The sequence below is a fragment of the Cavia porcellus genome, unplaced genomic scaffold (genome assembly GCF_034190915.1).
Source record: "Cavia porcellus strain 051 isolate PalLab524CR breed Dunkin Hartley unplaced genomic scaffold, mCavPor4.1 scaffold_4, whole genome shotgun sequence".
In the NCBI taxonomy this organism is placed as follows: domain Eukaryota; kingdom Metazoa; phylum Chordata; class Mammalia; order Rodentia; family Caviidae; genus Cavia; species Cavia porcellus.
Window position 1 is genome coordinate 84712061 of NW_026947487.1, and position 13683 is coordinate 84725743.

The 13683-nt window shown below is 47.1% G+C and overlaps 1 protein-coding gene across 4 annotated transcripts in view; it reads right to left on the reverse strand.

Annotated features, from left to right (window-relative positions):
• The window catches only part of Cngb1 (cyclic nucleotide gated channel subunit beta 1), a 95358-nt gene that overhangs the window by 39018 nt on the left and 42657 nt on the right, over positions 1–13683 (reverse strand). For all 4 annotated transcript variants that reach the window (XM_063247403.1, XM_063247401.1, XM_063247402.1 and 1 more), the window contains 2 exons: positions 6236–6335; positions 5838–5874 (listed from right to left, as the gene is read on the reverse strand). In XM_063247403.1, the coding sequence (XP_063103473.1) occupies positions 5838–5874; positions 6236–6335 (137 nt within the window). The remainder of the gene's footprint in view (positions 1–5837; positions 5875–6235; positions 6336–13683) is intronic.

Sequence of the window (13683 nt, forward strand, 5' to 3'; positions counted from 1 at the left end):
TCTCTCTCACACTTTGGGGAGTGCCTGGTGCCCTCCAGGCCCAGGGCTGTGCACCAGCAAGGAAGGGGAGGGAGCACATCTTGAAATAACTTTTATTTTCCCCTAGTGCTGGGGATGGAACCAAGGGCCCCACGCACACTACACAAGCGCTCTGCCACTGAACCATGCCACCTGCCCCCTCATCGTGTTTTTTAAGTAGTCATTTTGGGGAAAACCTGTGCTTAATGGAGTTGCTTGTACTTATTTTATACTTTGATGGAAGGAACCAAAAGAAGCTTCAAGACTTTCTGGCATTTGTTTTACAAAAACCTGAGCTCTCTAGGGAACACCAATGGAGGCACTTTTTTTTTTTAATTTAAAAGAGACATCTTGCCAGACTAAGGGATCCCTAGGCTCTGAGAAATAGGAGGGAGCCTCACCTTGCTGCCCCACAGCCCTGGAGAGGTGAGCTGGGCGGGGAAAAGGGGTGGCCAGGCCACTGCAGTCCTGACACGCTCAGGACATCTGCAGCAAGCCGTGTCAGGGAGCTACAGAGGGGCAGCTACGCCCCAATCCCTGCCAGGCCCTGGGTCAGACCGTGCATCCTCCATTCCCTGGAAGAGGAGAGGAAATCCTAGACTGTGTTCCACTTCCCACCAGTTCTGTGTAGTGTGACTCAAGATAGAAATGATATTGGTTTGTTATACCGAAGTATAGACTAAGACTAATGGTATTAGAAATATAAAGAATAATCTTACATTGCCAGGTAAGGTAGCACATGTCTTTAATCCCAACATTCAGGGGGCTGACATAGGTGGATCACTGCAAGTTTGAGACCAGCCTGGGCTACAAAATAAACTCAAGGCCAGCCCGAATTGCATAGCGAGATGCTGTCTCAAAAAGACAGGGAAAAAAAAAGAATAATCTTACATTAAGATGATTTCAAGACTAATATTTGCTGACAAGCACCTCTTATGTACCTGTCACCATTTGTTTTGCTAGGCCGTAAGTTATATATATATATTTTTTTCTTTTATTTATTTGTTTAGGAGGCTGGGTCTTACTACGTTCCCCAGGCTGGCCTCAAACTCCTCCTGTCTCATACTCCTTAGCAGCTGAGACTCTAGAAATATACCACCCTGTATTAACCTTTCTGATTTTCCCAGCTGTTCTACAAGGTAGCTGTTATCTTTGTCCCATATGCGGGAGAGAAGCTAGGCTCAGAGATGTCAGGGCACTTGCTCAAAGCTGGGGCTCGGATCCAGCTTAGAAGGTGCCAGGTGGCCTCACTACCACAGGAACAGTACTCTTGCTCTGCCCGCTGTTTCCCCCTCTGGAGCACCTACAGCCATCCCGTGCTGTGCCCCTGCAGGTCAGCCCACTGTCTCAGGGTCACACAGTGAGGATCCAGGGACAAGGGAGGCCCCAAGACGGCTTCAGATGTCCAGGCCAGGGAAAGGATAACAGAGTAAGAACGTGACTCCTGTTTTAATTCTCTCAATCCCAAATATCCAGAAAGGAGATCCCAGGTTGGTGCTGCCATGCCCTTGCCTGAAGCCTCTCGGATACAGGAAAAGCCTTTGGGGCTGAGAGTCCAGGATTCACTTTGAGCCCCATAGGCCACCACAGCCACCTCTCACTGCTATTTTGTTCTATGTCTGTGGTTATTTCTATGAATGTTGTCTATTTATAGCAAGCAATGCTGGTTTTCCATTTGAATGGGAATAAGAAATGTCCCTGTTTAACTGCACTTAGGTAGAAAAAGAGGATCTGGTGAAAGAAGCACAGAAAATACAAGCAGAGTTAGTCCAGAATGTAACTATAGCTGGGGGAGTGGTCTGTGGGCCTGGAGATTGGGGGCCCCCTTGCAGAAGTAGACCTAAGGTTTGTCACAGGAAGACAGAGCCCAGGCATCACCCCTTGTTGCAAGGATGACGTGAATGCCACCTCCCCTACTCCATGCCACTGAACACAGCAAGAAGAGGGAAAAAGCTGAGTCTTTGCTGATGCCTCCCTGCACTGATTTAAGTGTCAGCCACAGGTGACAGGCGCATGGAGAGGGGTCTGGCCAGAGTTCAGGCAGGAAGTGATTCTGGGTGAATCTAGACACATCAGTACCTCTCTTAGGAATCTTTTTCTTGGTACTAGGGATCGAACTCATGACCTCGTGCTTGCCAGGCAGGCGCTTGCACCGCTCAGTTAAATCCCCACCCCTCTCCTAGCAATCTTGTCCCCCATCCCAGAGGTCTAGCCAGCGACCTTGTCACCATTAAATGGCTCCAGACAGACCCTCCCTCTGTGCTGCTCCTGAGGACACACCTCCCGCTGCTGGCCGCTTGCACCTGGCCACTGCTCCTTTCCTGAAAAGGGATCTGCTGAGCAGATATCAATAGTCCTCAGGAAGTCCTGCTCCCAGCCAGGCATGGTGGCCACCCCTGTAATCCCAATTACTTGGGAGGCTGAGCCAGGATGATCTCAAGTATAAAGCCAGCCTGAGTAACTCACCAAGATCCTATCTCAAAATAAGCAGATAAAAAGGGAGGGAGAATGTAGGTTGGTACAAAATGCTTGCCCAGTATGTGCAAGGCCCCGTTTTCAGTCCTAGTATTTTCCTCTCTTGCCCACAAAAGCCCAGCTCCCAGCAAACTCTCAGATAAATTCTATCTGCAGCACCCCCCTCCACATTCCTCTTCTATTTCCCTCATTTTCCTGTCCCCACTTCCCTCATCAGCTCTGTGTTCAAGTTTCATGGCTTGGGGACACAAGTGCGTGACTTGTTTAAATTAGAATATGAATGACTTCCTGTTTCAAAAATGATGACCGCAAAAGCAATTATGTAACCCAAAGAAACAAATTGCTAATTGTGCAATTTTAGGCATGGAGAGAAAAGGACCAAAATCCCTCAAGTCACCACCATAAAGCAGGATAAAGAGGTAGCTTTCCATAATCACAGCAGTGGTCCTGCCCATGACCACAGACCCATGCAGGAAGACAGACCAAGCCATGCAGAAGCACACACCACAGCATGAGCATGCCGGATAGCAGAATCACACTACCTAGGCGACGGACGGAGCTCCTGGTCTCCTTGGCGAAGCTGGAGTTGGACAAGGTTGTTCTCCGGGAGATGAGGACAGGGATGCGGGTGATTGGAGGGCGGTAGCTGGGCATGTTGGGGAGGTGCTCTGCCAGGTTTGGGGGACCAAGTCTGGGGGCCACCTGGCCAGGTGGGTGATCCTGGACCAGGCGATTCAGTTCCATGTCACGGCCTAGGTTAGTCATGGTGCTGGGGCCAGAAGGTCGCAGGCAGGGGCGTGATCCTAGGGACTGCAATCACAGTGTGGGAGACAGCGTAAGTGGCACCGATACAGAGTAGCCTGGTGCCAGTCTATGTTAGCAGCAACCTTCTGCAAGCTTGAAGCCTTATGCCTGCCCCAAGTTCAACATCAAAAGTCGCCAAGCACATGGTTCGTCCACCCAGCAGCTCCCAGGGATGCACCAGATTGCCCCAGCTTCTCGGGCTCTCTCTGCTTACCAAGCATAGTAGCATTTCCCATCTTAGATTCAAAAACAGACACACAGAAGCCAGCACTCATAGTCTGTCAGAGACTATGAACCCTGGACTCAAGTATTCTTAGCCCAGTAGAATTTTCTTGTCTAAAGAAACTCTGAAGGCCAATTAAATTTCACTTCTACCCAGAAGCAGTCACTTTCCTTAGGGCCCTGGTGCCCAGCTAGGCTGCATATGGGATGACCTGAGGAGGTGTGAGCATGCCTGATGGCTGGCCTGTCCCCAGCGATCTGACTTAATGATCTAGGTGAGGCCAGACTTGGAATTTTAAAACCTCTTCTCTGAGAACATAAACCGGTACAGCCACTATGTTTTTTTGGTTTGGTTTTTTTTTTTTTTTTTTTTTTTTTTTTTTTTTTGTCTTTTTCCTTTTTATCGGTACCGGGGATCGAACTCACGACTGCCTGCTTGCAAGGCAGGCGCTTATGCCACTGAGCTAAATCCCCAGCCCCGGTGCAGCCACTATGAAAGTCAGTATGGAGGTTCTTCTAAAAACTAAAACTAGAACTACCGTATAATCCAGCTACCCCACTCCTTGATGTCCACTCAAGGGAATTAAGTCGGCATGTTACAGGGATATCAGTTTCCCGTGTTTATTAAGCACAGTTCATAATAGCCAGATGGAAGCAGCCTAGAGGCCCATCAGCGGATGACGGGACAAGGAAAGTGTGATGTGTGAATCTCACCAGGTACCACCCTTCAGCCATAAAGAACAAATGTCATTTGCGGGAAAATGGATGGGACTGGAGGTCATTGTATTAAATCATATAAACCAGACTCAGAAAAACAAATGTTGTATGTGAGAGCTAGAAAAACAAAAAAAAAAAACAAAGATGATGCAAAAGTAGAAGGGAGCTTATTACTGCACAAGAGAAAGGGAAGAAGGGTGAGGGGTAGGAAATGGACAGGAAGGCAATGGGAAGATGAATATCATCAAAATATATCATATTCATGTAAGAAAAGGCCACAGTGAAACCCAATATTCTAAAATTAGTATGCATTAATAAAACATCAAGTTAAAATATCTCTCCTCATGATTCTATTGTGCAGTAGAGTTTGAGAACCAGGGTTCATGGCTACCACCTTTCAGATGCTAATGTGCAGATGCATCCCCAGGAGGTCTTATCATAACGTCCACTAGGTTTTGCACGTCTTAGTAGAGTCTGGGACTCTGTGTTCTTACCCAGCTCCCAGGGGCACCAAGGCTATTGGACCTAGGCTCATGTTTCTGAATGTGAAGGACAGATGGTTACGCCTCGGTGCTTCTCAGAGTGCTGTTCCCAGAACATCTGAAGGCATCACCACTGTGCCCATCTGGTCCTGCACTGCCCATCGTGTGGAGGTCCAGCATCAGGCCTGGGCTAGGAGGTTCCTACAGACTCATGTTGAAGTCCACAGGAAATGCTTTCCAAAGACCAGCTGGGTTAGGACAGGAGCCAGAGCCATCTCAGTAACTATCTCCGTTATAGACTCCCCTCTCTGAACCACCGGCAATGCTGGGAGCCTTTGAAATGCTGTCTCTGCTCCTCCCATGAGATAGGTACTGACATTGTTCCATTTTTTTCTATTTGGGAACCATGACTCAGAGAGGTCACAGAACTGGCTCTGGGTGACTCAGCAAGGAGAGGGAGAGGAGATGGGAGTGCATAACAGAACTTCTGGCCAAATCCAGTACACAGAGAGCCTCACTTTTGTCATCTGCAAAGTAGCCGGTCTGCCTCACAGGGTGGCAGAACTACTGGTGGATGGAGAGGTGAGAGCCATGTAGCCTACAGGTCTCAGGGGAACCATGGCCTGGCCATTGCTAGGTTTCAGTGCCTCTCTCCCATGGTTCCTGGAGTGCTCAGCATTGGGCGTGAAGTGTAAATCCCAGCAAAGTACATGTGCTGGGTACAGCCTGGAGCGCTCAGCCAGCTCACAGAGTGGTGGGAATCTAGCACTGTCTTCAGGCTCTGGTCTTACTTATCCCCAGATATGTTACCTTTGCTGCCACCTTTGCTGGGCCTTAGGCACTGCATTCCCATTAGAGAGAAGGTGTTGGGAGGGACCAGTGGGTTCAGGGTTTCCCCAGTTCCCCTGGGAGCTCCAGGGCCTCTGACATTCCCCTGTGACCTTTGAGAAACATCATCTGGCTGTGACAATGTGGCCCCAAGACACAAAGGATGGGTTTAGCCAAGGACAAGGCTGGTTATAGCCAGCAGGCAAGGAGGAGGCAGGATCGGAGGGTAGAAATGCCCTAGACTGAAGGCACCCTGGACATTCGGGTATGTATAGCCCCAGCCCCACCTACCTGCTGAGCAGGCAGCCACCACCTCCTCCGGCTGCTCCTGCAAGGGAACAGAAGATGCAGGAGCCAGAACGGTCACTCTCCCGACTACGCCCATCTGCCTGCCCCACACTTCAGGGTGTGCGCCCCTTTTGGATCTTGCTACAATGTCCCATTTTTACACAGATAGCCACAGAGGCAGAGGGCACTCACTTGAGGATTTGAGCCCAGGTCCACCTGTCCCCCAAGACCCCTCCTGACACCATGTGATCCCTGGTAAGGAGTGGGACAACCACCCTCCTCCCTCTGTCCCACGGCATCTCACCAGATAATTCCACCCCACTAAATGCAGTGGATCAGCCCAGTCTTTCACTGATGCCAGTCCAAGTTTGGTGGCACTAGGCACATTTGGCTCTCTATACCTGCAGCGAGGTCTTCTGGCACTGGGTCCCTACGTCGCTCTGGTTCACACCCTCCTGTACCACCAAACAGCTATCCAGTAGGACACTGAGATCCAGAGAGCTGGTAGAAAAGAGCAGAGGTTAGAGGCCCTCAATATGTCCTGACTTGTTGACAGCCAGGCTCTGAGCCAGAAGCGGGGAGGCAGAGACTCCCAGCACCAGGTCATCACTTGATAAGACTCCCAGGGCAGCTTCCTAATCACCATCGCCCCCTCTGAAGTGCATTCAACCAGGGGCTGCAGAACATATCGTGACTCTCCTGGGAAGGGGGACTTTCCAGAGGAGGTGGCCTGTGAGAGGAGCCTCAAGGCTGATGATGTTAAAAAGAGGAACAGGTGGGAAGGACCTCCAGGAAGGGTGAAAACAAGTGCCAAGAAGGGCATGCAGGGTGGTGGCCTGCATAGTACTGCATGTGTGCCAGAGCACACATGCCCAGGCTTCAACCAAGAGCCTCCAGGCCACCTCGGGGCTGCAGGCAGGACAGGGAGTATGGACTAGTGAGGACCAGAGGGATGAACTGACCTGGCCAAAACCACACAATCCCTGACCCTCAGTCCAGCTTCTTTCTACTCTGAGATCAGAGCCACATTGCAACTGCTAAAAGTGTCAACCATCCCTGGCCCAGGCAGCAGGCATCCATGAGTGACAGGGCCAAGGTGTGGCCACGGGGCACAGAGAGGACTGTGCTGAATGGGAGAACTTGTATCCATCTGAAGGCAGCACTTGGACTGGAGACCTGGGTTGGCCAGACCTAATTTTTGAAAGGAAACTAAATCATAAATCATACATTTCAAAGATGGAATTTCTCAATATTTCAATGCTGATACATAATTAAATTGATTTGAATATTACTATGTAAATGTCATAAAGAACCTGTTTCCAGGCAAAACTGGTCCTGTAGATGTCCCTATGTGATTTCTGGACTAAAATGATGGCTCAAGATCAAGGGCTTTGCTGAGCACAGATCTGCCTACCTGTAATCTCAGCATTCTGACAGGCTGAGGCAGGAGGATCACAAGTTTAAGCCTAGCCTCAGCAACTTAGCAAGACTTTGTCTGAAAATAAAAAAGATAAAAAGGGCTAAGGATGTAGCTCAGTGCAAACACCCTGGGTTCAATCCCTAATATTAAAAAACAAAGCAAACAGACAAGAAGAAAAAGCCCAGGGGCCTAGGCCAGGCATGATGATGTATACCTGTAATAACCTAGCACACAGGAAGCTGAGGCAGAATGACTGCCAGAGAGTGAGGCCAGCCTCCACTACCTAGTGAGATCCTCTTTTTTTAAAAGTTGTATCATTTTATTTTATTTTCAAATCCATTTCATTCAAGGATAAGAAGAAAGAAAGAAGAGAAAAACTATAACAAAATTTCAAAACACATCAATCGGGGGCATTAATGGTATATACCTTGCTCTGAGATCCTGTCTTAAAAAAATAAAAATAAAAATACCAGGGGCTCACGTGAATTTTGCAGTTAGATTTGGTCCCTGCTTCCTAACAGGTCGTGTCACCAAAGGGCTCATGGAGGATGCTGGGGGTGTCATCACCCAGAAGCTGGGATTCACCATCCTCTGCCCAGGGACCAAGTCTCTGCTGTCCCGAGGTGGGGGAGGAGGAAGGGATGGACTGTGACTGAGTCAGTCTGGAGCCAGCCAGTTGAGAGATCAGCCCGCGATCGCACTGCCACACAACTGCCATGGGCTATGTGCCAGGCATGGTATCAAGCACTGTGCATGGTCCCCCTGAATATTTGCCCAAACAGCCCTGAGAGACATGGCTGTAGCCTAGGAAGCAAGGGCCCAGAGAAGCCCGGTGGCTGGCCGAGGGTCACAGAGCCTATACGGGCCAAGCTTGGAGAGACGTAGGGGTCTTTGAGTTGGGCCATTGCCCACCACTCTTCTACTGCCCTTCTGGGCATCTGTACCACCCCTGAAGACATAGGACAAGTGGCCATGTAATCCAAGGGCCCAAACTCACTTTATTTCTCCTGGAAAAGACCTGAATAATCAGGAGAAGAAATCCATTTTATAGAGATTCCAATCCCAAGGACAAGGCTGCATTGTGACTGTCACAGGTCCTAGCATGTTAGCTCTCATGGACTCCTCTTTCCCTAAAAATCTGTAACAAATATTTTTATGACTACATTCATGTGAAAACTAATATATTGGTATTATGTCTTCCAGCATTTTCTGCCTAAAAGATCTTTTCCTTTTTTTTTTTTTTTTTTTAGACAGGGTCTTGCTAAGCAGTTCAAGCTGACTCTGAACACACTATGTAGCCCAGGTTGGCTTCAAGTGAGGCAATTCTCCTGCCTCAGCATCCCAAGTACTGAGGCTACAGACTGCACCACCAAACCTGTTTTAAAAGAAATTAAAACATTCTCAGACTGAGAGTAGAGCTCAGTGGTAGAATATTGTCCAGGATATATGAGGCTAGGGTTCCATCCTCAGCACCCCAAAACAATCAAACAACAATAACAAAACCAAACACATTCTCATGGACTCCCAAAAGTACCTGGGCACTGGGCCTAGAATGCCTGGCACAAATGGGTTAACGAGGACTTTTCACAAAATTGATTGGTTATTGTTCAGCTGCCAGCCCGCCAGTGTGAAGGCCCAGAAATGCGCTGCCTGCATTCCAGCCAGAGACTTCTGAGCCTGTTCTTCCCGAAGCAGGCCAGAAAAGCACTGTCTGGTCTTGGGTAAGTCCTCCGGAGCCCTGGGGTTGCCTCTGTCTGCTCATCTGTCAGATGGGCAGGTCTGGCCCAGGCTGTAGCCTGTGGGTTATTTGAGTGAAGTCAGAAGAGCCGTGAGAATCGGATGGGAAGTCAAAACAGACTGTCAGTATGGTTCTCAGTATTTTCCTAGATTCTTCATTTCCAAACACGAAAACTGCTTTCCTTTGCAGCACTGAGCATTCACTCTGGAGCTGGCCCAACACTGAACAGAAACACCTCCTCTGAGCTTCCTGGCACAGCAGCTCTGGCTACGCAGGGCGCCACCTCTGAACCCTGGAACCCCAGTCTAGGAAATGGGACTAAAAACAGAACTTGTCAGTCCCGTCTCAGCACAGTGTGTGGCTTGGAAAAAGTACTAATCAACTGCAGCTGGATTATTATTACTCTTGTCATTATTCTTAGTCCCAAAGGAGGCGGCAAGCTGCAGAGTTATGAATTCACCCACGTGGACTGGGGAACATTTTACACAAACAGCCTCAGCTATCGACACACCTATCGAGCCTGATGGTGGGTGGCCCTGTCAACACCACCAAAGGCAGTTCGGGGTGGAGTCTGTGTCCAAACCCATATGTCCCCACCGCAGCAGCGTACCCAGTCTAGAAGCAGCAGCCCACCAACCTTTAGACAGTGCCCAGGTCTCAGGGATCCCCCAGCAGAGGATTAAAGTCTGGCTGAGCTGAGCTTTCCAAGGCCCCCTTGGCCTCCAGGCTAAGCAGCATCCAGCTTATCAGGGTGATCAGTGCTCTCTTCCTCCCCTAATCCAGCAACAGGCTATGTCCCCCCAAGTTAAGGTCTTCACTTTGCTTTCAGCAGACTTGCCCCCTCCAAATGCTAACCCCAAAGGAAGGTGAGAAGGAACACAGGCAGAAGCAGCCACCTACTTGGGTCTGTCTGGCTTTGCCAGCAAGGACGCCCATGATGGAGGAGTTCAGCTGGGGGCTGGGACACTCATCCTAGGCCTGGGGTCGACCCTGCACATGGAGACTTGGAGAGCCCTGGGTCAGCCAGGAGACCAGCTTCCCAGCCAGTGTGGCTGGGATGGCAGCTGAGCCACCAATTCGTTCTGCTTCTAGTCAGATTGAAGGGAGGTACAAGGAACTCTGCAGAAGTGTCCCTAAGGAGGCTAAGTGGGGACCAAAAGGCCATGGTTGCTAGGAAAAGCCTAGCTGTTGCCTGAAGAGATGCGGTTGCTAAGCAACCCTCTACATTACCAGGGCCCTCATGTCATCAGTCACCTACGCCTCTGTAAAGCTGGCTAAGAGCATCCTTCCCCAGACAGTGACAACCAGGCTTTGCCTGTCCAGGCTTACCCTCTGGCCTAGTCTGGGACATCCACAGCTTCACCACAGTAACCTTGCTCCTGGGACCAGGGACCAACAGTTCCCTGAGGTTAAAACTCTGGGCAAACCTTTGTGTGAAAGGAGTTGAAAACACACAATAGAAAAAGATGTCCTCTTTAATAAAGGATGATGGGAAAATTGGTTATTCATATATAGAAGACTGAGTTTAGACTCATATATCTTACCATACACTAAGCTAAAATTGAAATGGATCAAAGATCTAAATTTTAATGTAGAAATATTTAATCTGCTAGAAGATAAAATAGGTAAAACTCTGAGGACACAGGAAAATATTTCCAGAACAGAACCTCAATGGCACAAGAAATAGTACCAAGAATCAACAAATGGGATCATAGCAAATTAAAAAGCTGCTTCACAGCAAAAGAAATAACCAACACATGAAGAGAGTGTGTGGTTCTATACAATGGGGGAAAATTTTTGCCAGCTGTTCTTCAGGAAGAAGACTAATATCTAGAATATATAAAACACTTTTTAAAAATAGATCCCTTCAAAACAAAAGACAACCAAAAAATTGGCAGCAGAAGTACAAATGGCCGATAAATATAAGAAAAAAAGCTCAACATCACTGACCATTATAGAAATATAAATTAAAACAGCTCTAAGATTCTATCTTACTGCAGAAAAATTAGTCACCATTAAGAAATCAAATAATAATAAATGCTGGTGAGCTTCAGGGAAAATGGAATCTTTCTACATTGGTGGTAGAAATGTAAACTAGTACAATCACTATGAAAATCAGTATAGAAATTCCTGAAAATATTAAAAATAGAAATTCCGGGGGTGGTGGAGTGGTAAGCATCAGAGAAAGGGTCTCTTCGAGAATTACCATCCAGACACTGGAATCCAGCAAAGTAGGGAAGACAAGGAGGAAGGAAGGGGTCCCGGAGTCCAGGAAGAGTCTGAAGCGTGAATTGAACCCAGGGAAGGAGACAATGAAGAGACTACCCTCAGTGAAGGAGGAGATCGCGGGTGACACCCTCACCCTGAGATGGGACTAACTGTACTAGCAAAGAAATTCAAACCTGCAGACACATGGTAACTGCTGGTGACCCTGGAGGCCTCCACAGAGAGACTCAGCAGTGGAGGGAAACAGCAGATGTGAAGGAATGCACTAGCTGGGTGGTGCGTGCTGAGGGGTCAGTCATCCCCCATGGGAGAGGGACTGGCCAGGAACCATCTAAGAGAGGAGCTGACTGAGCTCAGAACTCAGAGTGGCTGCCAGATCCATCTAGTGGCTCTCAGCTGGGCTCAGTCCAGCAGAAGGTGCACAGATGGCTGCAGGATGAATGAGTCTGGTCTCAGTGAGAAAATGCAAGTTCACTGAGATTATCTATTACCTGGCCAAAAAAAGCTACTGCTGGCATGGATTGAGACTCTGTCTCCACATGTTGTCTACCAGTAACAACAGAGATGAACCTAGGAGTAGACTTTTTTCTTTTCTTCTTGTTTCTTCTCTCTTTCATTTGTTCTTTGTTGTGGCGATGGTGGTTTGGTTTTGTTTTTTGCTTTTGTTTTTTTCTCCTTCATTGTTTGATCTTCTTTTTATGTAAGCATAAATGTGGTTTCTAGCCTCTTTGTGGTTCTGTTCTGTTCTTTTTTTTTCTCTTTCTTCTCTCTTTTCTTCTAGTCTTCTGTACCAACTAACCAAAGTTAGTGTGACCCTCTTTGTCCTCCAGTCTTATTTCTAATCTCTTCTTCTTGCAGTTCTCTTTTCTCCCTAACCCATTTTAAATTTTAACCCCTGAGGGCAAAATTGATACATTAAGGACTTGTATACTGCATATAATTTTCTGGTTTGTTTTAGATTTTTTGTTTATTTTGAAGGTAGTAAAATACAACAGAACAAGACAGAACAAAGCCAGTCAAGACAATGCAGTGAAATTGGTACAGAACTTCATAGCAGAATACCAGGATAACAGTAATGGGTTCCACAGTATATCTCATTATCTTCATGATAGTTGTCCATTCAGTTAGGTATAGCAACATCAAACCAAAAACAGAGCATTATAAAACCTATCAAAACAGACTACTGACTAAAGCAAAACAATCAGAACAAAGCAAATCAGTGAAAACAATATTTGCCTTCAAAGAGATGATGGAAGGAAATCTCCCATATTTGCTATATTGCATATGGTCATCCACCCAAGAGATGCTCAGACCTCTGGTTCCCAGTTGCTAACAGGGACAGAGAGAGGTTGGGATGTTTGATTCTCAGCCCACACACCAGTAGGCTCACAGCTGCTTACCACGAAGGAAGTACAGCTGCTTTCTTGCTCAGTGCCCTAAGTTCCAACATGGCCAGACTTGGGAGATGCTGACTGGTTCTCTTCCTGGCTCGCCCACCACTCACTTGAGCCACAGCGGCTTACCAGGGAGGCAAGCCTAGATTTTGTTTTATAACCACAAATCTAGTTCATATGGTTAAAAGTGATAAATTAATGATTAACTCAGTTTGTCATTTTCTAGGCTGTGTTTGATACTAATGATACCATTACAGCCAAAACTAACATAATTGTTCTAAACAGCTGTTGGTCCTGGTATTCCATGACTGAGGCTAAGGGTCACAGAAAATATTGTGGCACAGTGTCAAAGAAACAAAGACAGGGCCACACCAGCAGCAACTTCTCATCTCCAGCTAATTGAAGATGTAAGATCTTCCAACAGACTCAAAACCCAAAAACCAGTTACCTCTGAAAGATACCTCAGAGAAGTATCCTTTACCTAAGGATTCAAAATATTAGCAATAAAGCAGCCTACCATAGGCAATTTACAAGCATCACCCCAGGAATTAAACTGAAAAAAAGAAAAGAAAATGAGAAGATGCTTAAACAAGATGCAACTCCTGACATTCAGTTCACCAAAAGCAAATCCGGGGTCAGCAAGGTCTTTGACTTCTTTGAAATGGCAACAACAAAGCAATTAACTGAGGCTCTGGATAAAATCAGATCAGAAATAATTTCTCATATAACTGCAGAGATGGTGTCCACAATGAAGACCATTCTTAGTGACTCTAGAGCATTTACAGACAAAAAAAAAATAGATGAGCTTAAGAAAATTATGGAAGCCATGAATGCTCAGCATAGCAAAGAAGCAGAATACATAAGGCAGATTCAAGCAGCTATCCAGAAGAATAAAAACTGCATTGAAAATATTTGCAACAGATTAAACTAATGTGAGGACAAGATCTTTGATATAGAAGGCAGGCTTGCAGTTAGCAATCATGAAAAGAAACATTTCTTAAAAATAGTAAGAAACAATGAGAAATCATCCCAGCAGCTGCTAGATGAGGCAAAGAAGAATAATTTAAGATT